The sequence below is a fragment of the Geotrypetes seraphini genome, chromosome 9, assembly GCF_902459505.1.
Source record: "Geotrypetes seraphini chromosome 9, aGeoSer1.1, whole genome shotgun sequence".
NCBI classification, from domain to species: Eukaryota; Metazoa; Chordata; class Amphibia; order Gymnophiona; family Dermophiidae; genus Geotrypetes; species Geotrypetes seraphini.
The window spans coordinates 121,480,572-121,504,757 of NC_047092.1; the positions used below are offsets into that span (position 1 = coordinate 121,480,572).

General features: G+C 43.6%; 1 protein-coding gene across 1 annotated transcript in view; it reads left to right on the forward strand.

Annotated features, from left to right (window-relative positions):
• Positions 1-9,156, forward strand: part of LOC117366910 (nuclear body protein SP140-like protein) — a 219,978-nt gene extending 210,822 nt beyond the window's left edge. Inside the window, exon 18 of the mRNA XM_033958923.1 lies at positions 8,099-9,156. Coding sequence (XP_033814814.1) covers positions 8,099-8,200 — 102 coding nt within the window. The 3' untranslated portion in view covers positions 8,201-9,156. The remainder of the gene's footprint in view (positions 1-8,098) is intronic.
• The last annotated feature ends 15,030 nt before the right edge of the window (positions 9,157-24,186 follow it).

The following is a 24,186-nucleotide window of genomic DNA, read 5'->3' on the forward strand; positions in this document are numbered from 1 at the left end:
TCCCCATTTTCTTTGTTGTGGTGATTTCATGAGTCTTTGGTTGCTTTTCCTTCTGACTGTGCATCCTTTCTTTCATTTCTTTCTGCACTCAGGCTCAACAATTGTCCTTTCTATGTTCTTAGTGCCCCCAGTGCCTCCTTCCTATGTTCTTAGTGCCCCCAGTGCCTCCTTCCTATGTCCTTAGTGCCCCCAGTACCTCCTTCCCATGTCCTTAGTGCCTTTAGTGCCTCCTTCCTATGTCCTTAGTGCCTCTCCATTGCCAAAGCCAGCCTGTCTCCCCCTCACTGCCTTCCAGCCTTTGTCCTACTCCCTCTCCCGAAGCCAGCCAGCCTCCCTCCCTCCCTGCCACGCCGAATATGAGAAAGCTGAACTGCAGGACTCCTGCCTGTCTGTCTGCCTCCCTCCCTCCAAAGTCTACCTGATTCTTATGCTTCCCTCCCCCACCCCTCGATCCACTGACGATGCCCGTTGCTACTTCCTGCCCTTGCTGCAACCACAGGAAAGGCATGTCCAGGTGCCGGCCCAGAAGCCTTGTCCCCAATGTCAATTCTGACATCAGAGAGGAAGTTCCGGGCCAGCCAGGCAGCGATTGGCTGGCCTGGAACTTCCTCTCCGATGTCAGAATTGACATTGGGGAAAAGGCTTCTGGGCCGGCGCCTGGACATGCCTTTCTAGCTGTTCTTGCTTCGGGACACTGTTGCTGAAAACGGGACATTTCAGTATCCTGAAGCTGTGTATGGGGACAACGGGACAGGGGATCAGAAAAAGGGATGGTCCCGTTCAAAATGGGACGTATGGTTAGCTTAACCATACCAGCTCTTCCAAGCAATCCTTATCAGTCTTCTCAGCTTCCCCCAGGGTTCTTCTTAACCCATGGCTTCTGAGCCTTCTCTGCTCAGGGAATTCTCTTTGTGGAGGCTCTCACCTTCCCACAGGTACCCTCTCATGGGGACCTCCCAGAATGAATCCCAGACTGGGCATATGAAGCTCTTCCTGCCTGGGTTCCACCCCATGATTCAGCAGGATAGCCTATTCATGCAGTTCAGCGCCACCTGTTGGAAGAGGATTGAGCTTTGAGCTACAAAGCTCAATGCATCTTGGACCCTGTAGTTCAGCATAAGAATAAGAATTAGATTCTGAACTACAGATATCAATGTATTCTGGACCCTGTAGTTTACCCACTAATTGGCCAGCGCCCTCTACTGCCCACCAACATAACATTACTTGTGAGGGAGAATCCCCGTCTCCCTCACAGTTTTCCATTCCTTTCTTAATAATTCCTAACACTATACAGTGTATTTGCCTTCTTAGCCGTCACTGCACACTAAGCTGAGAGTTTCAACATATCCTCAATGATGACACCTAGATCATTTTCCTAACTTGGACCCCTCTACCATGTAGCTATAGTTCAGGTTCCTCTTTCTTACAAACATCACTTTGCACTTGCTCACATTAAAAATCATCTGCCATTTTGAAGTCCAATCTCACAGTCTTGCTAGGTCCTCTTGCAATTTTTCACAATCTTCTCGTGATTTAACAACTTTGAACAACTTTGTGTCATCAGCAAATTTAATTATCTCACTAGTTATATCCATCTCTTAGACCATTAATAAATACGTGTTAGAAAGCAACAGTCCCAGCACAGCCCCCTGGGTAACCTCATTATTTATTTACCCTTCTCCATTAAGAATATTGATCATTTAACCCTGCTTTCTGTTTTCTATCTTTTAACCAGTTCTTAATCCATAATAGGACACTATCTTTTATCCCATTACTTTCTAATTTCCTCAGAAGTCTTTCGTGAAGTACTTTGTCAAATGTCATTTGAAAATTCGAATACACAATATCAGCTGCTTCACCTTTATCCACATGTTTATTCACCCCTTCAGTGAAATATAGTACAGTAAACACTCAGTTATCCGGCACCCATGGGGATTGGTAGATGCTGGATAACTAGTTTCTGGTTGCTTGAGAGTTACTCTAAAAATAGTTTTGTCTCCCTTGCCACCTCACTCTCTTCCTCTCTCTTTTATCCCTTCACCCCCACTTGTAGGTCCAACATCTGTTCATCCCTTCCCACTCTCCATTCTGGTCTGGGTCACTTTCTCTTCCTCCCCTCCCCAACTTATAGTCCAGCATCCATCATCTCCCCTTCCCTGTCCTTCACCCTGCTGGATCCTCCCACCACACACACTTCTGGTGTACCTCCCCCCCTTCAGGTTCACCCTCCCTCCCTCCACAGGAGGGTCTGGCCTCCTGAACCCCCGTCACTTACCCAAAGCAAAAGCGACAGCTGGTCAGCAGATACAGCACTATAAACAAGCTGCTTGCTGTCAGTCATGGCAGGGCCTGTAGCAAGATTTATGGTAGACTAATCAGTTACATAAACAAGTTACTTGCCTGTCAGTTTTTCTAGGGAATACCATAATATCTCTGCCAGGTCCAAATTTCTTTGTCTATTTATACAACATAAGACCCAGGCTAATGAGAAATACTTTTATTATGAAAATAGAAAAATATAATTCACAAGCCAGCAGCAATATCTAAATATTGTTCACAAAATATCTGATTTACATATATGAAACTCAGTACATTCCAGGCAGCTAGGCTGAACACATGGCTTGGAAAGCCCATACTTGAGGCCACTACATACGCAGACTTTAGAAAATCCCTGAAAACTCGACTGTTTAACAAATTCTAAATTCCCATACCCAATTCTTCCTCACCATGACCCATCCACCTCGCCCCCTAATTCCAAGGCCCGAAACTAATTATACTTTCCACCTTGAATCTCATGTACTGACATAATGTATCTTTATTGTAACCCACCTGCACCCCATGTACTGACAAAACGTATCTTTATTGTAACCCATGTACTGACTAAATGTATCTTTATGGTAATCCACTTGTATCCCTTACACTGACAAAATGCACCTTGATAGTAAACCACTTGTATTGTAACCCACTTGCATCCCATGTACTGACAAAATATATCTTTACTGTAACTTGTATCCCATGTACTGACAAAATGAATCTTTAATGTAAACCACTTGCATCCCATGTACTGACTAAATGTATCTTTATTGTAAACCGTTTCTATCCCATGTACTGTCAAATGTATCTTTATTGTAAACCGCTTCGAACTTCACAGTATAGCGGTATATAAGAAATAAATTATTATTATTATTATTACATAATTATCATAATACACTTGCTAGATAACTAAGTAAAATTACTTCTTACACACACTAAACAATTCCTTATAATAATAATAATCCCTGATTAGCAGCAATTGATTACAGAATATCACCGAGAGTAGCTTTATGAGCCTTATCCTATATCCAAAATAGGATGCACTTATCTAACCTCAGCTGATAAGATAATAAGTTCCGTATCCTCACCATCCAGTTAGACCTCAGCACAAAATTAGGTGAAATGGAAAACATCTCTCCTTAGCTTAGCAGATGTAGAAAATCCTTTGGTTACAGGAACAAGTGTTCGTCAGCCACTTGTGCAGCTATAATTTATTGACAGCAAAAGTTTCCTTGAAGTGATGGAATTCAGATCTGTTTAAGGTCCGATTCACACTCTCTCAGGCAGAGAGTCACACGAGGTAACTGTTCAGGTCTTAATTATTATGAAAGAGATGTGTGGAGAATACCTGTGGTAAGATGTGAGTTCCCTCACATCCCAACACAGACTAATTATAATTAGCAACTTTTCACTTGGACCTCATCAGATGACTTCCTCAGACCAATCCAGAAACAGAACTTAGATGAATTGCCTTTCTGTGTAGAGTCTCATACAGGCTGGGAGACACAGGCGCCATTCGAGAGATAAGCACAGCATAGGAGTATCACTCCCCCAAGAATCACACAGTCTAAGCATGAAGACATAGATGGATGTCCTTGACTAGAATACCATTCTGGTACATACCCAGAATGCATCAAGCAGAAACAGCAAAGATGTGTTCTTTCTCTCTCTTCTTGCAAGGTTCATGCTGGAAAGATTTCTTGCAGACAATGGTTCAGGCTTAAATGATGGTTCAGGCTTGATGATGTCAGGGAGGCCTAACCTTCAGGTGCAAATAAGGAAACACTCCTACAGGCCTTTCCTCTGCCACTGCTGCTTCATGGACTGGAGGGAGAGACAGAGGGAGAGTTGTTGGGTCAGGTCCACTGCCACTGCTGTTCGTGGTGTCACACACCCGGTACTGGCTGGTCAGAATGGCTACCGGGACGTGCGCAAGATATACAATCCGGACGTGCCTTTCCCAAGTGAAAAGCCCTGCTGGTGTTCCAATATCAGCTAGTCTATAAAGAAAACAAGTTAGCTGAATGTTCAATGAAAAATAGTGCTTTATTTGACAGTAGCGTGGAAACCAACACTGTAGTTACTGTTCAAAATTCAAATTCAAAATAATAAATTCAAAACAAAACACAGCTCAGAAGAAATGGCGCCTAAGTCAGCCAAGGTCTGAGCAACCTTTTCTTCAGGGAATATCCCTACTAGACTTAATTAGCCCTTAGTCTCAGTCAAGGAAAGCCATAATTGAAAAGGTAAGTCAATTTGCTTCTTTCAGCATACTGAGGTAGCCTGGAATTGTACAGTTCAGGTAAGCTGGCGGGGGTGGGGAGTTGCTGAATCCACTTTACAAAAACTTGCCAGAAAAATGGCCCCACAATCCCAACCCAGGATCTTTTGTGGATTCAATCCCCTTAACTCCCATTAACCTCAATCAGAAGCACAATCTTCTTTTCACATGAGGAAAAACAAAATCCCCACATTCAAAAACACAGTTCACAGTCCCTCCCTAATTGAAGAGAGTTCTTCTGGAGTGAGCTTTGGAAATGCTCACCCACACACACACAGCCAGCACAAGTCCCAAAACACAATGCAGAAAAAAAACACCAGGAGAAACTTAGCTTTCCTCCATGGGAATTTCCTCAGGCTCCCAGGTAAGGTCCATAGGTTCCTCAGTCTGTAGACCATCAAGCAGACTTGGCAGAGACAGCTCATCCAGGTGTCTCATCTCAACTTCATTTTCAGTTTGGAACCTGGAAGCACCTGGCCATGAGTCTCCTTCCAGAGCTGGATCCAGACTGACTTTACTCAGCCTGCTCTGCTCTATTTGGCCAGCCTTCAGAGAGCCACGCCCTACTCTGAATGGGGGTTGGGCAGCCTGGTTCTGAGCTTTCAGCTGTCTTTCTATTAGCCTAAGCAGATGGGGGCTGGGCTGGATAGGAGCTTGTCTCCTATGGGAAGTTTTAACAGGAGCAACTCTAGGTTTAGAGAACCTTATGTTCTCCTCTGGTTTCCCCTCCTCCCAGACCTCTTGTTCTAGGGCACCCTTGTCACTGACAGAGCTCTGGGAACTGTTTGTAGGAGGGCTGCTGTACTGGTCTGCTCTCCTAACAGTCAGGGGTTTTTGTCCCTTCTCTGGCACAAACCTAACTCTGGTGCCGGGTTTGTGACAGTGGGCTGGAGGAAGGACAATTTTTTTTTGTGGCAGTTGGGTGAGAGTGCTAGTTGCTTGAGTACCAGATAATCGGGATTCCCTTGACTAAATCCATGTTGACTTTGGGGCTCATTTTCAACAAAGATAGATGTCCAAAAGATGGCATAAACTGGCATTTGGACATCTTACCAGTCAAAACATCCAATTAGGCATTTTCAAAACTGACTTTTTAGACGTTTTTCTGGACATTTTGCAGAACATGCACAAAAATCCAATTTTAAAAATGCCCATTTTCAAAACTACAAAACGTCTATCTTGGTTTTTTTGAAAATGCTTGTTTTTTAGATGCGCATCTGAATTTTTGAACCATTTTCGCCCCCCCCCCCCCAAACAAACCATTTCCAAAAGAAAAACACACAAAACAAGCCATTGGGATGTAGGAAGGGCCATCATTTTTACTAGATTGGCTACATAGACATCCTAGCAGAGCAGTGAGACACCTTAGGAAGCACTGCAGCAATTGGCTACAGGCACTGAATAAGGTGGAAGCAGAAGTCTGGATGGCGTATAAAATCCCAGTGCATTTATTGTTCCCTGAAGAAGGCAATCAATGTTGCCTCGTCGGGACTTATATATTAAAGACTTTTCAGTGCATGACTGGAATTGACCTCTTTCTAGCCTTTTTTTGAGAAGAAGGTCCAAGTCATAAGAACGCTCTAGTCCACCCACACCACACCTTTAACACACCTCCTTGAGATTTAGATGAAATACTGAGCAACAACATTGAAATCCGTCTAGAAAATAGGTTTCAAAAATAGTGAATTGGAAGGGTTTGGCAAGAAAACGTCCATCAGCTTTTTTATTTAGGGTTGCCATATTTGTGAGGACAAAAAAGAGGACTCATTGTCTCACCCCCATTATGCCCCTGTCCCACCCCTCCACGCCCCTGTTCCACCCCACCACACCCCTGTCCCAGCCCCAATGCACAATCCACAGTTTGCCCTGCCTTCTATAAAGCCAACAGCTCTGCTGTTCACTCTCTCCCTCTCCCCACCAGAGGAGAAAGAGTGAATTGCAGCCTGCTTCCTCCCTCTGTGCCTACCTAGAGAATTGACTGCTTTTGGAACCATATGACACTGTAGATAACCCTGCGGTTCATGTCATGAGCAATTGAATCTAGGAAGCAGCTCAATATGCAGTTATTCATTCTCTCCTCCTCTTGTAATGTGACTTCAGCAGGGAAGTAGAGAGTAATAGTGCAGCTTCTTTGTGTTATAGACAGTACATCTGCCTGGGTTTGGACTCAGTCTGGGAACTTACAACTCTGTCATCAGCCACAGGGATGAGCAGGTATATTGCCAAGTAGTGCCTCTGAGTCTCTTCTAGCACTGCATCTGCTCCCTCTTTCTCTCCTGTCTCATCTCTCTTCCCTCCTGCACTATCTCCCATGGTCCAGCATTCTTCCTCTCTTCCCTCACTCCCTTTGTCTGACATCACTCCCTTCTGATTTGGGATCCAGCATCTTCCTTTTTCTCCTCTTTCCATCTCCTATGTATCTCTTTCTCTCATTCACTCCCATGTCCAACATCTCTTTTTCTCTTCCTCCCTTGTGCCCTGGGTCCAACATCTCTCTCTCTCCACACACCTCATTCATCATATCTCCCTTCTTCCCCTCCACTATTTTATCCACTATTTCTTCCTCTCTCTCTCCCATGCACCATCTCTCCCTCCCCTCCACCATCTTACACAATATTTCTCCCTCTCTCCTCCAAGCACCATTTTTCCCTTGCTCCCCTCTGCCATGTTATTCAATATCTCACCCGCCCCTTCCCATGTCTAACATGTTCTCCCTCTCCAAGCAGCACCTCTCTCTCCCCTTCATCCCATTGCTGTCTCTCCCTTTCTCCACAGCCCCTTCTTCACCACAATATCCAGCATCTCTCCTTCCCTCCCTCATTGTCCCATTCCTAAAAACTCTGCTCTTGCTTGCCAATAGATCAACGGCAACCAGTAGCAATTCTCACATGCTACCTGCTGCTAACATGGAAGCCTCCTCTGTGCTGTGGAGAAACAGGAAATTGCACGAGAGGTGCCCCCCAAAGATGATACCCAGGGTGGTCCTCCTCCTGCCCTTCCCTTACTACACCACTAGGTGGCTGTGAGGCTTAGTCTCTCAAAATCTCTTATACAAAGAAATACCTTTCAGGATCTTTTGCTCTCCTTACCCCTGCAGAACTATAGATATTCAGTTCAGATCTCAGTCTGAGCATCCACGTTAGGAGTGTCTGGAAAAATGTGTAATGATGCAGCTGTGTCCTTGGAAGAAGGACAAAGTTGCAGGTTTGAACTGGGATGAGACCTTCTATTGGCTCAAATTTGGAAGGCCCAGAACATAGCGCAATGGAGGTGAGTCACTGGGTCTATGGCCCAACCTATATTTTCCCAATACAGCATTAGCAACTGAAGAGCATGGGATGAGAGCCAGATATTGGTTTGTTTGGTCCCTCCAACCAAAAGGTATTCCACTGTCTCTGCCCAGAATAATTACAAGAAGAACAAATTCAAAAGGTAGAAGTGAATAAGTTTTTTAAAATTTTGTTATTGAAGTTTATATTCTTTTCTCTTTTTTTTTTTTTTCAGGAGAATGAATTTGGAAAACTGGGGGTACAATTGAGCACTTCTTTTGAGAATAATTTAAGAAATGCATTTGCTATTAAATCACAGACACACAATTTGAATTAAAACCCCTCTCTCCTATTCTCACTTTCGGTCTTTCAGTATACTCAGGTGAAAAATAATTTAGAATAAAGAAAATAATAACAATGGCTCTTCTGTTCCTCTGCAGGGAGAGAGACATACCATAATCTATCTCTAATATGGGACTTCAGTCTCTTTTTATAATTTTTTATAAAGAAAATAAGATATTTGTGTATTTTTGTAAAGGTCAGAATAATTAAACATGTTTTGAACATATTATGAATGTAATATTTTTTTTCTTTCGTTAATATCTAATCTCACATTGAAGGGCATAGTTTCAAAATAGACTTAATATTAATTTTTTAAATGATAAATAAATTTTGACACTTTACATCAAGCGTATACAATAATGTGACCCCCCTTGAAAAATGCCTCTGTTGTAAAGGCACTAATGGAGGATTTTTCAAGTGGTCACTGAATTTTTACTGTGGCTAGAGAGACCTATAGGAGGAGCTGGAGGTCCCATTTTTCCCAGGAGGGAGGGGGAGGAAATAAAAGAGAAGGAGAAAGTGTAACCTAGGCTTTTGATTGTTCCTTTCTCCTGCCATAGCCCAAGACCAAGGGAGACTCCCAGAGAGAGCTTTGGGAGGGAATTGACTAAGAATTTGTAAATAGCTCAACTCACAGGGAAAGTCACAGGGAATTGGAAGTGACAGGGATAAATCTCTTGATGGATCCAAAGTGTTTGCCTTCCTTGCTGAAGAAAGTGTAAATAATTGACTCTACCATGAACTGGAGATAAGAGGAAAATCTATTTGATGGAACCAAAGTGTCTGCCTTTCATGTGAAAGAGACTGTAAGCTTTTACTCCAAGTGAAGTGGAAGTGACAAGGGGAAATCTATTGATGGAACCAAATTGTCTGCTTTCACTGAGTGCTTGTAAATAACTTAAAGACTGTTTTTAATCAACTTCAATAAAGTTCCAGTTTGGTTCACTTACACCTCGGACTGAGCTGTTTCATCTGAAAGTAGAGAGAGGAGTTTGAGTGTGGTGAGTGAAACCCCAGCATTGCCCATCCTCTGGTCTACCAGACGTATCCAGCCCCAGCCTATGCCCAAGCTCGAGTGTGAGCTGTGAGTCCGTGAGTGACTGCTACCAGCTGTGATAAGGTAAAATAAGCTAAGTTCATCTTTTTATGAGCCCTGGAGTTGGGAGGGCAAACCCCATGCCCCCTAACCCAAAGAGCTGGCTGAAGCCCGCAGGGCGAGCCATGTGGCGAGAGACCAGGGCTACAATAACATAACACTCATCTCTTATATTCCGCTTATGCCCATTGGGGTTCAAAGTGAATTACATACAGACAGCTAGAGTATAATAACTAGAAATATACAATACACAGAATATAATAAAAACATAAATGTTCAATTATAGCTAAAGATAGATGATATTAACCTATTATCGTTTAGGAATGATATATGGTCTTCAAAAGTCAGAGTTGCATCAGTTGTTACACCAAGATATAGGTAAAGTCTTCCCTAACAAACAGACTGCAGTAGAGAGGGGGAGTTAAATATCCAAAGCTTCTTACTGTGGGTAGTCAGGTGACCACTGACTCACTGGTATCCCCTTTACAATTTTTTCTCACTCACATACCAAGCTTCAGGAGTTGCAGAAACAGACAGCATATAAATTAAAACTTTAGTAGATACCGTTTCATAAATCTAAGTTTAGTTTCTTGTGTAGAATAACAAAACTTTTTCCAATTAGAGATGAATATCTTCTCTGCTTACAAAATATAATCTATTTTATTTGTTTGTTTCCATTAATGACAAACTTGTATTGATTTCCTTTAAAATGGATTAAGGTGAAGCAGATTTCCCTGAGCTCTGTAATCCAACCCGCAGCAATGCAGCAACACATTGATTTGATTAATGAGTGAGGACCAGTAAAAGTCATGGACTTTCCAAAAAGCTTAGGTGTTGTATTTCTTTCTCTCTTGAACATCTCCTCTGGAAATTGAACTCCTGGAGTACTGGTTCAAGATATGTAAAGTCCTCCAGTAGAATTTACTACACAGTGAGACCCTCAGCTTCCCATAGCTACGTTTTGAGTATTTTGGTTTCAATTTAGATTTTTATTTAAATTTATAGATTTATTTTAATCAACCAACTGTCATAGCAATAAAGGAGATAATTGCATCACCAGTACAGAAATCAGTTCTCATTTTGCCTGTTATCTACTTGGTTGTCATGAAATTTGACTCTTCCAATCGTGCACTGAAACAGGGCTGGTGCAAAAATTCTTTAGTCATGTGACTCCCTACCCTCAATTACCTCTCAAGCCTATAGACCCTTCCTCCACTTTTAAATGTATATAATTAAACTCAAGGAAAAAACAAAGCACTCCCACAAAAACCAAAGGGAAAACAAAAATGCTGGGAATGATCAGAACTGATGAGCCAGGATAAATAAAACTCAATACTTCAATTAGAAACACTTGATTGGAGATGGACCCAACAAATGCCATGTTTTAGTTGAAGCACCTTCCTTGGGAGTCCTCTTAAAAGCAAATATAAACAAAATGCAAATAAAATACATTAACATCTATATATACAAAACTTTTTCAAATGTGTGAGAAGCCCAAAATTGAATGTTGAAGACTTGAAAGTGATGTGAGGATAAATAAAAGTGGGACATAATTGAACATAAAACTATGGATATATGAAACAAGTGCTGAGAAGGGAATGAGTGATCAAGCATATGATATTCGTTGTATGGAAAACAAATTTTTTGTAAAGGTTGTGAAAATAGATGTGAATGGGTGTTGAGTGTTGTGTTGCCCAGGGGCAGAACCAAAAGTGACTAAAGAAAGGATACGCAAAAGAATGTTTGGGATAATACATGCAAATGGAAAAACCCTCCTTATAGAGAAAAGACAATATTCCTATTTAATAACACACAATCTGTGCATAAAATATGCACAGCATACATAAAGCCTAAAAGAACATGTTGAGCAACACAAATCATTTGTATTTCAAAAACATATGGAAATATGCCTGAGTAACTGAATGTAAACCACTTAGACCAGTGGTTCCCAACCCTGTCCTGGAGGACCACCATGCCAATCGGGTTTTCAGGCTAGCCCTAATGAATATTGTTTCTCATAGTTGTTAGTTTTTGAAATATTGTTTGTCTATGTAATAATTTACCTATGTTTTTAAATATTCGTACTATTTTGTATATCGCCTAGAATATAGATTAGGCGATTAATCAAACTGTATAATAAACTTGGAAACTTGGATGAGAGCGATTTGCATATAATGGAAGTGACAGGCATGCAAATCTGCTTCATGCATATTCATTAGGGCTATCATGAAAACCCGATTGGCCTAGTGGTCCTCCAGGAAAGGGTTGGAAACCACTGACATAGACTATAAGTGGTATATAAATATAATAATAATTTATTTTCTTATATACCGCACAACTGGAAGTTCCAGGTAGTTCACAGCACGAGAACTGAGACATATCAGCGAAGACACAAAATTCAGTGGAATACAATACAGTTAAATACAATATGATGCAGTACAATGTAATATAATGTAAAATCATCGCATAAATTTACCAAATAGGTTTTTATTGATTTTCTGAACTCAAGGTAAAATTGGGATTGGGCAATTAGAGGACACAGCCAAGAGTTCATTTTCCCCACTTGAAAAGCCAGAGTTTTGTCTAAGAAACTTTTAAAACGACAAGCTTTCAGAGCGGGGTACATAAACATACCGAGTTTCTTGTGTTTTTATTTGATAAGAATTAATTTAGTTGGGTGGCTAAGTATGATGGTAGTAGTCCGAAGAGTGCTTTATAACAAATGCAGCCAAATTTAAAAATAACTCATTTTAAAAGGGAGCCAATGAAGTTGCACGTAAAAAGGGCTTACATGGTCAAACTTTTTTAATCCAAAGGACAAATAGCCACTTTTTGAACCAGGTGAAGTCTTAGCAATATTTTCTTGGTTGACCTTATAATAGTCTAAGGTAGATAGGATGGTGGATTGAACTAGTATCCTAAAGGACTCCATGTCAAAATATTTTTTAATGTCTATAATGTGGCACATAAACCTCTATAAAAGAGAGTTAAGTTGCCAAATTGGGTAGTTTTAAATGCTTTCTCACAACAGAAAGCTATCTGAACATATATAATCAATCAAAATAAAACCCTAATGTATAATTAAACTCATCTATCACAATCACCTCAATACCTATTGTTGCCAATTAACTGGTTTTCAACTAACCTGCTTTTTTCAATGGTCAAGTCAACTCAGGTTAAAAACTGGCAATAGAAAAGCCAATTTTTATGCAGCAGTTAGGTGGTGATGGCTCTCAGGCTATGAAATCTCTTTAATACCTATGGTGAGATGGCAGCATATTAAATAATATATGGAAAATGGGTAGGAGGAGTAACACAACAATGATAGCACAAGCTACTATCACCTCTGTAATGTACCAGGACCTAGGTAGGGCCTACAAGGAGAATGCAAGCCTGGAAAGAAAGGTATGAGCAAAGAATGTGATTTGTCCTCCTACAAGAAATAAAAAAATGTATGCAGTAGTAGTGGCATGGAAGGTTGGAGCCTACATTTTGCTAATAACTACATAGAGCAGCAAGTTGCATGGCTGTCTGGAGCAAAGGTACCATGTAGGAGCTAGAGCAAAGCAATGCTGGAAAGTTGATTTTGGTCTCCCATATGCTCACATCCTTCTCCAGTTACACCAGTAGGAAGATCAGGCGGGGCATATAGGTCAAGCCTAACCCATCTTCTCCCCTCAAGGGCCACCTGCCACAGGAAGAGGCAACAGCCCTGAAGTGTAGTTTTATCTATATCCTGCCAGCTTCCAAAAGTGAGAGATCCACCAACCCTATAGGGTTCAGATAGGACAAATCTGAAGAAGGATTGCTTATGCTCTTCTTAGTAGCTCAGCAACCCTACAGTGAGAGATAACACCAACCCTATAGACAAAAGAGACATAACAAACTTCATGCTTTTAACAGCCAGAATGACAATTGCTGCAACCTGGAGGGAAGTTAAAGCTCCTTCCTTAGGAAAATGGAAAGTAAAAGTTTGAACTCGAATGGGAAACAGTAATAACAAAGGACAAAGAAACAATTCAGAAATTACTCCTACAAATTAAAGAAGCAGAGACACAACAAAGAAGCCATATACTGTATATACTCGAATATAAACCAAGGTAACCTCCCCCTCCAAAAAAATGGGGAAAAGGTTGACTCAAATATAAACCAAACTCATGTCAGTCTCACAAGGCTACTGTGAGAGTAAGTGGCCTAGTGGTTAGAGCTGCTGCCTCAGCACCCTGAAGAATGTGAGTTTAATCCCAGCCTGCCCGTCATGATTTTGGGCAAGTCACTTAATCCCTCCATTGCCCCATGTACCACAGTTAGATTGTGAGCCTGCAGGGACAGATAGGGAAAATACTTAAGAGTACCTGATTTCTATTCAATATATTGTAATTGCTTTAGATGAATCTCTTCATGAAAAGACGATTAATAAACATAGCAACCACTGTGGGAACTCATGTCAGCCATTTTGAGAAGTGAGACTGCATGGGGCAGGAGCATAGGAGCCCTGGCTCATTATTGGACTAGCAGGGCTTAAGGTAGGTACAGAGAGAGGCCCACTATGGGTCTGAGAGGGGGAAGACTCAAATATAAACTGGGAGTCCCATTTTTGGGCCATTCATTTTGCCCCAAAATCTAGGTTTATATTTGAGTATATACATTAGATAAGATCAATGTACATTCCCTAAGGGAACCACTGAATATAAAATTTCCACTCAACACAACATGCACACATTCCTCCCCCTAACAATACCCAAAAGAAAAGAAGATAATCAAGTAGCCTTAGAACTCAAAACAAAGGACACTAAGGCCCAGATTCTGTATAGGATGTCCAGTCTCAGAAGCTGCCTAAGTGGCTTTTGAGAATTGCACACGGGCGTCCTATAGAAAATCACAGCTAAGCCTGTCTAAGAACCCGACTCTCTAACTGACGTCCATGTCACAGGTTAGAGATTAGAGATTCGGGCTGCCACTGAGCTCATTGTGGCAAGGGATGATAAGTTTAGCAGCAACCCATCCCCACCCCCACAAAGACATCAGCCGGTTAGAGATTTGGGCTGCCGCTGAGCTCATTGTGGCAAGGGATGATAAGTTTAGCAACAACCCATCCCCACCCCCACAAAGACTACTGGCAGGTGGGATGCCCAACTCCTCCTGCGGAACACCCCCAGCCCCTCCCCCCACAAACATAGAGGGCTTCCACCCTGCCATTCCCCCAGTCTGGTAAGGGGGTCTGGCAGGTGGGGTGCCCACTATGTTCAAGAGGTGGGGGGTTCCAGCAGGAGGGGCTGGGCATCCCTTCTGCCGGTGATGTATGAGGGGGTTCCTGCAGGAGGGCTAGGCATCCATCCTGCCAGCAATGTTCAGGGGGAGGGTTCCAGTAGGAGGGATTGGGCATCCCTCCTGCTGGTCATATATGGGAGGGGGGGGTTCTGGCAGGAGGGCCTGCATATCCCTCCTGCCGACTATATACGGGGAGGTGTCCACCGGCAGGTGGGACTGCGCCTATCTCCTGCCGGCGATGTATAGGTGGGTTTTTTCCTGCAGGAAGGACTGGGCATCCCTCCTGCTGGTGATATATGGGAGGTGTCTTGCATCTCTTCTGCAGGTGATGTACGGTGGGGACGGGCATCCGTGGCTGCTAAACTTATCATGGCAGGGAGATCCTTTGCCATGATAAGCTCAGCGGCCATGTCTGCTTATAATGAGGGCCAGCATTTTGCTGGTCTACATTGTATGTATCTACCACGGGCCTAGGAAGGTGCATACGGTCACCTTGGTCCTCCTAAGACTAATTCCGGACCAAGCCACACCCATGCCTAGACTTAGGCAAGCTTGCACGCATCCCTAAGCTCCCGGAGGCACCTCCAATGTAGGCGACCTGCCTCGGGAGATTTATATTTAGAAAACATGCGTCCCAATTGGCTGGTTAAGCAGCAATTAGACGCCTACAATTGGGACACCGTTTATAGAATTTAGCCCTAAGGGCCTCTTTTACAAAACCGCAATAGTGATTCTCGTGTGACAAATGAACTGAAGTCTATTCAGTTCCTAGGGCTTTGGTACATTTGATGCAGGAGAATTGTTACTGTGCTTTGTATAAGGAGCCCTAAATTTCACGCAATAATGGATTTTATTATGGCAGAAAACAAAACTCTCAGAAAGCAAAAAACCAAGAAATGATATGAAATGTGTGTGATCTATGTGTATGAGGAATAAGTATTTCTAATCTAAATGATACAACAAAAGTAGTATACTGGGTATATCTCATGTCAAAATGATTGACAGCTGTCAAAGATAAGGATTGACCAATCAGCATTCACTTCTGGGTTATGCCCTGCCCACTCTGACAACTTTTGTCCAAACCCTGCCCATGCCCAGCGTACACCACACCCACTTTTGTCTTAGCCCCGCCCAGACCCCACCCCCTCTCTGCCCATGCCACGTCCCTTCCCATAGGAATGAGTGGTGATTGCCCTGCCCATGCCCCACCCCCATGCCACATCACCAGAAATGTAGTTTCTGATGATGTCACCGGAAATGGGGGGGGGGTGTTTGACCCCGGAAATACGCTTTTTGATGATGTCAGCGGAAATGGGAGTGCCTGCCCTACCGGAAGTGCACATTCGGATGACATAGGTAGAAACAAGGTAAATGAAGCGCTGGAAATGCGCTTTTCTGACCATGTTAAGGGAAACAGGGTAAATGAAGCACTGGAAATGCGCTTTTCTGATGAGATGGAAATACATTTTCTGATGATGTTAGTGGAAACAGATTTAATCGAACCCCTGGAAATGATGTGGCCAGAAAAAAAGAGTGTCATTATTTTAACAGCCTTTTAGTTAAAAGACACGTTTTAAGATCTCATGATTTGAGCAATGAACAAGCCATCACAAAAGAAAAAAGACATACAAATGTTTTCCTGTTTTTTAAAAACAGACCCTAGGTTTTAAGAGCAGTGCAGAAACAACTTAGAAAAGGAAAAAGACCTGCATTTTTTTCTTTCCTGGTTTTTTTAACAGACAGTATGAAACCTGAGTTAATGGCTGTGGGGATGGACAGCACCCAGATTGTCATGGTGACGGTTAATAAGTCCCTTGCAGCCCCTGATAAAGCCAAGGGGGGAGAGGGAGAGGTGTGTTTAAACCTGTCTGAACATGTCCCGGCCCCCTGGTGTTGTCACAGTGACGTATGCCTTAGATCTTTAACAAACAGAAATAAAAAAGTTCTGAAAAAAAAACAGCCCAATCTCACCTAACAGCCTCTTTTAAAAGGCAGAGTTTTAAGACTTTTTTTTTTTTTAATTTAGAGCTATATTAACAGAGCTGAATGGAACAGGGTACATACAGATGAAGGAATCTTTATTGAAGCATATTTATTATGATCCAAACGCGGCAAGCAGCTATGGAGGCATTAATCTCTACTTCAAGAGGCTAAAAAGAGCGATATTACAGTCTGAGCTTATCATGGCAAAGGATCTCCCTGCCATGATAAGTTTAGCGGCCTTGGCTGCCCGTCCCCCGCCGTACATCGCCAGCAGGAGAGATGCTCAGTCCCTCCTGCAAGACCCCCTTCCCCCCCCCCCCCCGAATATTGCCAGCGGGAGGGATGCCCAGTCCTTCCTGCAGGAAAATACCCACCATACATCGCCGGCAGGAGAGAGGCGCAATCTCTCCTGCCGGTGGACACCCCGCCTGTATATAATCGGCAGGAGGGATGCCCCGCCTGTATATAGTCAGCAGGAGGATGCCCAGTCCCTCCTGCCAGAACCCCTCCCATACATCGCCAGCAGGAGGGATGTGCAGTCCCTCCTGCCAGAACCCCCCCTCAAGTTTCAAGTTTATTAGGATTTTTATATACCGCTTATCAAGGTTATCTAAGCGGTTTTTTACAATCAGGTACTCAAGCATTTTCCCTCTCTGTCCCGGTGGGCTCACACTCTATCTAACGTACCTGGGGCTATGGAGGATTAAGTGACTTGCCCAGGGTCACAAGGAGCAGCGCGGGGTTTGAACCCACAACCCCAGGGTGCTGAGGCTATAGATCCAACCACTGCGCCACACACTCCTCACACTCCCTCCCATACATGACCAGCAGGAGGGATGCCCAATCCCTCCTACTGGAACTCTCCTCCCTGAACATCGCTGGCAGGATGGATACCTAGCCCTCCTGTAGGAACCCCTCTCGTACGTCACCGGCAGACAAAAGTGGGTGTGGTGTGGGTTGGGCATGGGTGGGGTTTGGACAAAAATCGGTGGAGAGTGGACGGGGTTTGGGCAGAGAGTGGGCGTGGTGTGGGTGGAGAGTGGGTGGGTGGGGCTTAACCCGGAGGTGAACACTGATTGGTCGATCCTTATCTTTGACAGCTGTCAATCATTTTGACATGAGGTGTACCCATTATACTACTAACAAAGACTCTAAAATTCTCTAAGAACATAAGAAGGTGCCTCCGCTGGGACAGACCAGAGGTCCATCCTGCCCAGCGGTCCGCTCACGCGGCGGCCCACCAGGCTTATCGCCTGAACAGTGGTCCCAGACTAATTTTGTAACTTACCTCTAGTCCTCTAATCCTATCCTTATGACCTACCTCTACTCCTATCTGTACCCCTCAATCCCTTTGTCCTCTAGGTACCTATCCAAACCTTCCTTGAAGCCCTGTAGCGTGCTCCTGCTTATCACTTCTTCTGGTAGCGCGTTCCATATATTGTGGTAAGCAGACTATACCTGCTAGGAATGTCCCAAGAGCAGTGCACAAGTCAGATTTAGGCTCCACACAATTACCTACTTTTAAAACCCCATTTCAGTCAGTGGATGAGTTTCCTTCTGTGTCCTGTAGAGGGAGTAGGAGGGAAGAACTGCAGGATTCCCATCCCCCACACAAGCCTAGGCTGATTAACAAGAAATCACTTCCTCCTGAGGGCTTGGGGTAGGGCTGCAGACTCCTTAACCTGAAATCCCAGTTACTGGAGAATCAAAAGCAGAAGGGACTTGTAGAGGACAGGTTCCAGCGCTCAGGGCTGAGAGCTCTGAATGCCAGCCAAACTCCAGAAGCCATGGAGCTAACAGAGGCTGGAGAGGACATGTCTCTTAATCTGCTAGAGGAGACACAGGATATGGAACTTGAAGCCAATGCTGAGTCCATTATTGAATTGCCTAGTGAAGATATGGAGATATGCATATACCGACAGATTGAAGCAGTTGGGACTTTTCTCCCTGGAGAAGCGAAGACTTAGAGGAGACATGATAGAAACCTTCAAGATCCTGAAGGGCATAGAAAAAATAGACAGGGGCAGATTTTTCAAATTAAGGGGCGCCACAAGTACAAGGGGGCACTCGGAGAAATTGAAAGGGGACAGGTTTAGAACAAACGCTAGGAAGTTCTTTTTCACTCAGAGGGTGGTGGATACATGGAACGCGCTTCCAGAGGCTGTTGTAGACAAGAAAACATTAAATGGTTTCAAAGAAGGTTTGGATAGATTCCTAGAAGAAAAAGGGATTGGGGGGTATAGATAGGTATAGACCATTGCTCAGGCAATGGGCCTGATGGGCCGCCGCGGGTGCGGACCGCTGAGCAGGATGGACCTATGGTCTGCCTCAGCGGAGGCAACTTCTTATGTTCTTATGTTCTTATGAGAGGCAAGTGACTGACTATTGAATGTTTTTGAAAGTTTGCTTTGTTAATTGCTTGCCTGTGCTGACTATTTTAAGCCAGCTGAAGAACAAAAGAAATTATCTTTTGAACTTGGTAAAGGACTGAATTGTTGGAACTTGTTTTCCTTTTTTTTTTCTTTGGGAGATATGAACTGTTCCCAGTCCCAGACAGAGGGGTTAGCCCCGTGTTCATAGTGGTGGGATAGAGGGCCAATTTTCAATGGCAGATTAACACCACACGGAGCACTCTGTCTGGCCAGCACTCTGATGCTGAGGAAGCCAGTGTAATTACACTGACTTATTTAGAATTGAGACAACTCTGAAGATTGTGTATTTTGAGTTTTTTCTTTTCTTTTGGATAAATGCTGATGGACTATGAGTTTGTGAACTTTGGCAACTTATTTAGTTTGCCTTATGGACATTGAGTCTGAATTATAAACAGAATCATCCTGACAAAGCTTGATAATTATTTTTACTTTAAGAATTAAAGCTCAAGTTATTTTGAAAAGAACTTACCTGGTGTGGTGGTGTCCTTATCTGAACGCTATATTATTTTCCTTGTGCTGCCCGCAGCGGCTCACGAGAGGTTTTTCTTGTACCGGTGGCCCAAGACACCTTGCCCTGAGGCTGCCGGTTACAATATCCACCACCCTCTGTGTGAAAAAGAACTTTCTGGCATTTGTTCTAAACCTATCCCCTTTCAATTTCTCCGAGTGCCCCTTGTACTTGTAGTTCCCCATAATTTGAAAAATCTGTCCCTATCTACTTTTTCTACACCCTTCATGATTTTGAAGGTTTTTATCATGTCCCCTCTAAGTCTCCGCTTTTCCAGGGAGAAAAGCCCCAGCCTTTTCAGTCTGTCAGTATATGAGAGGTCCTCCATACCCTTTATCAGCTTGGTTGCTCTTCTCTGGAATCTCTCAAGTACCGCCATGTCTTTCTTGAGGTACGGCGACCAGTACTGGACACAGTACTCCAGGTGCGGGCGCACCATTGCACGATACAGTGGCAGGATGACTTCCTTCGTCCTGGTCGTGATACCTTTCTTAATGATACCCAACATTTTGTTTGCTTTTTTTGAGGCTGCCGCACACTGTGCCGACGCCTTCAAGGTTGTGTCTACCATCACTCCCAGGTCTCTTTCAAGGTTGCTCACCCCTAGTGGTGAGTTTCCCATTTTGTAAGTGAACATAGGGTTTTTTTTCCCTACATGCATGACCTTGCATTTCCCTATGTTGAAGCTCATTTGCCACTTTTTGGCCCACTTTTCCAGCGTTGTCAGATCTTTTTGGAGGTCTTCGCAGTCCTCCATGTTATTTACCCTGCTGAATAGTTTGGTGTCATCCGCAAACTTAATAACCTCACATTTTGTTCCTGCCTCCAGGAACAAAACAATGTGAACAGGAGCGGTCCCAGCACCGACCCCTGCGGAACTCCGCTTGTGACCCATTGCCAGTCTGTGTAATGGCCCTTTACTCCAACCCTCTGTTTCCTGTCCGCCAGCCAGTTTTTAATCCATCGGTGGACCTCCCCATGTACCCCGTGGTTCCATAGCTTCCTTAGCAGCCTTTCGTGTGGTACCTTGTCGAAGGCTTTTTGGAAGTCAAGGTAAATGATGTCTATGGATTCCCCTTTATCCACCTGTCTGTAGACCCCCTCAAAGAAGTATAATAAGTTCGTGAGGCATGACCTGCCCTTGAAGAAGCCATGCTGGCTCGACTTTAGTAGCCCATTTTCTTCGATGTGCTCCCAGATGCTGTTTTTAATCAGCGCTTCCATCATCTTACCCGGGACCGAGGTCAAACTCACCGGCCTGTAGTTTCCTGGGTCTCCCCTTGAGCCTTTCTTGAAGATGGGTGTGACATTTGCTAGTTTCCAGTCTTCCAGAATCTCTCCAGTTTTTAAGGATAGGTTGCATATTTGTCGAAGTGGCTCAGCTATTTCGTTTCTTAGTTCCTTGAGTACCCTTGGGTGAATGCCATCCGGACCTGGCGATTTGTTGCTCTTTAGCCTGTCTATCTGCTTGAGGCCATCCACCTTGCTCACCTCTAGTTGGACCAGATTTTCATCCTGTTTTCTCTTTGCGATCTCCTCGGGTTCCGGAATGTTGGTTGTGTCCTCTCTCGTGAAGACTGACGTGAAGAACTCGTTTAACCTGTCAGCTATCTCCTTTTCCTCTTTTACCACTCCCTTTCTGTCTCCATCATCCAAGGGTCCCACTTCCTCCCTTGCCGGTTGCTTCCCCTTGATGTACCTGAAGAATGATTTGAAGTTTGTTGCTTCCTCCGCCAGTCTCTCTTCATATTCTCTTTTTGCTTTTCTAACCACTCGGTGACACTCCTTTTGAGTTTTTTATGTTCCTTTTGGTTGTCCTCTGATTGATCCTTTTTCCATTTTTTGAAAGATAGTTTAACATATAACAAAAACTGCTCTTTGTCTTCTTTTCTTATTGCTCTCTCTCTTTTTCATTCATTAGCAATAGAAGCAAATATTTAATAAAAATAAAAATTACAAAAAGGGTTCTCAGTGGCTTTTACTGATTGTGATAGCAGCTACTGAAAATCCTATGCAAATGCATTACAAGGAGCTCAGTATTAAGATGAGCACTGCATGTAATGCACAGCAAAGAACTCCCATCTTTGAGCATGCAAGATTTTCCGCTAGGTCTAGAGCTGTCGGTAGCAGAAGGGTAATTTTAGGTAGGAGCAGTTTGCTTAAATTTCAAAAGTTTACAAGATTGACCATAGGCGCAGGACATACATGCACATCAAACACATATAACAGCTGCATCCAAAATCACTGTAGAATTCAAAAAAAGATTGCCAAATGTCTGCTGTAGCAAAAGAGGCTTCAGCTGCAATTGGAAGGGTTTTGTGTTTGTTTTTTGCCCTTGCTGCTGCTTGCTTTGAAGTCTAGACGTGGCATGGGGATGTAGCATGCATGCTACTGGGCCTGCGCACAAGAGCTGTACCTTCTGATCAGCTCTTGTGCACAGGCATATTCTTTCCCCTTTTACTGCCGATATTCAATACAAACAGAGTGCATAAAATTTACATGCTGTTTGTGTTGAGCATTGCCTGGTAAATTAAAATCACTATATAACATAGTGTTTTCCAGGCAGTGCCGGGATGTCTGTGCATATGACCCTTAATGAGCTTATCCCCACTCAAAGTCATATCACAAGATGGTTCCTTTGAGCTTGCATTTTTGATATGACATCCAAGTCGATTTGTAGACATTGTGGTGAAAATGTCTAAAATTTTCATCTTGAACACAGCAATTTTCACACCTGAAAAATGTCTACTTTTTTGTTTCAAAACCTGCTAATTTCCAGATATTTTTATGCTCAGTACCTATTTTTTAGATACCATTAAAAAAAATACCCTAGAGAAAAATGCACAAAAAGAAGCCAAAGGGATGGCTGTGTAGCACCATTCCTAATAAACTGGCCACACTGACTTCCCAGCAGAGCAGAGGGGCAGCTTAGTGATCAGGAGAGTGGACTTCACATAAAGGGACCCACATACAAATCCCACCTTGACATCCTTAATCCTTATTTTTGGTTGTGAGCCCTCCAGGAACACCTAAAACCCTACTGTACACCATTACAAAAGCCCTCAAGTCTGCGGGTGTTTCCTATCTCTAGGTATCTTGTGGGTTTTAGAAGGTTCACAATTTCTACCATAAGTGTACTAGTTAGAGTGGGATATGAACCTAGGTCCCTTTCTCTACAGTCCATTGCACTGACCACTATACTACAAAATGGTGTCTATCTCAGACCAGCCACTACGGAATTATTTTCAAAATGGGACCCAGAGAGGCAGGAGCAACTTTGGATCTCTCATCCTCCATATGGACTAGGGGCTACTTTTACTAAGATGCGCTAGCGTTTTTAGCGCGTGCTAACCAAGCGCTAAATGAAAAATACTAGTGCAAGCTCTACGGAGGTGTTAGCGTTTAGCCACTAGCGCATCTTAGTAAAAGGAACCCTAGGTAATCACATTTTGACAATGTGACCTGGCAGGTTAGGAGCAAATGGACATCACTCCTGCCTCATAGATAGCTTAAGTGAAATCTCTGGGGTGGGTGCATTTTTTGTCACTCTAACCACACTTCACCCAAACCTTGCCCCAGGTAACACAAAATATGTACCTTTTAAGCAAAGAGCAATTTTAAAAGAGGCCTTTTATACAAGAAGAACAGGGTTTACATGTGAAAAAAAATCTTTATAAAATATCTCCCACTGTGTCTTGGGTAATGCTGGGATCACTGGCATCATTATAAACATTATAAAATAAGTAATATATTGCATGAAGGGTTATTATAGATCATTGAGGTCATGTATGCAAGGTTTATGAGGGCGTGCTGAAAAGTTCTCAGCCCAACCAACCAACTTTCTAAATTCTGAGCATTATTTTGCCACTGTAGCGGAAAAGAGTACAGTGGTACCTTGGTTTACGAGCATAATTTGTTCCAGAAGCATGCTCGTAATCCAAAGTGCTCGTATATCAAAGCAACTTTCCCCATAGCAAGTAATGGAAACTTGAACAATTCATTCCGCATCCCCAAAATAGGCCTATGTTGCAAATAAAAGCTCACCTTCCCCTGCAAACTTTCAGTATCTATTGCAGTACCCCCCACCCATACCGAAGAACACAGCATCAGCCGCTGGCCTCCTCCCTCTGTGCAGTTTTGCTCAAGAAAGCTTTCCTCTATCTCCAGCTCGCCTCTTTTTCTCCTCTCTAAGCACAAACCAGTCCCCTTGCTGCCAACCCACCTCCCTGGCTCTGATGCCAAGCTTAACCCACAACTCTAGAAAGAATATCAGCCACACTTACCCCCGGCAGCTGCCTGCGCTCATGCAGTGGGTGGATTGTTTCTCCCCTCCACATTTAAGCGCTGCCAACATTCAAACCTGGTGTGCAAAATTAATGAGGGTGACATCAGGAGAAGCACTCCAATAGGAGAAGTTGTGTTAGGCAGGGGGAAGCTCCTGTGCTTCTCGCCAACTTCCAGCTAACAAGTTTTTGGAGAAGCCAGCCCAAAGCACCGAGCCGCGTTCGTGAAGCGGGCCAATGGGAGAGAGGCCGGAAGTGAATTGGGAGGGGAGCTAGGAATTGCAGCCGACATGCTGCAGCTGAAGAACGTGGAAAGCAGTCCTGCAGCCCTACTGCCAACTGAGGTCGATATCGTGGAGGTGCCCTTTACTCCCCCAGGTCCCCCAGCTCCACCCTATGGCCCTTAAA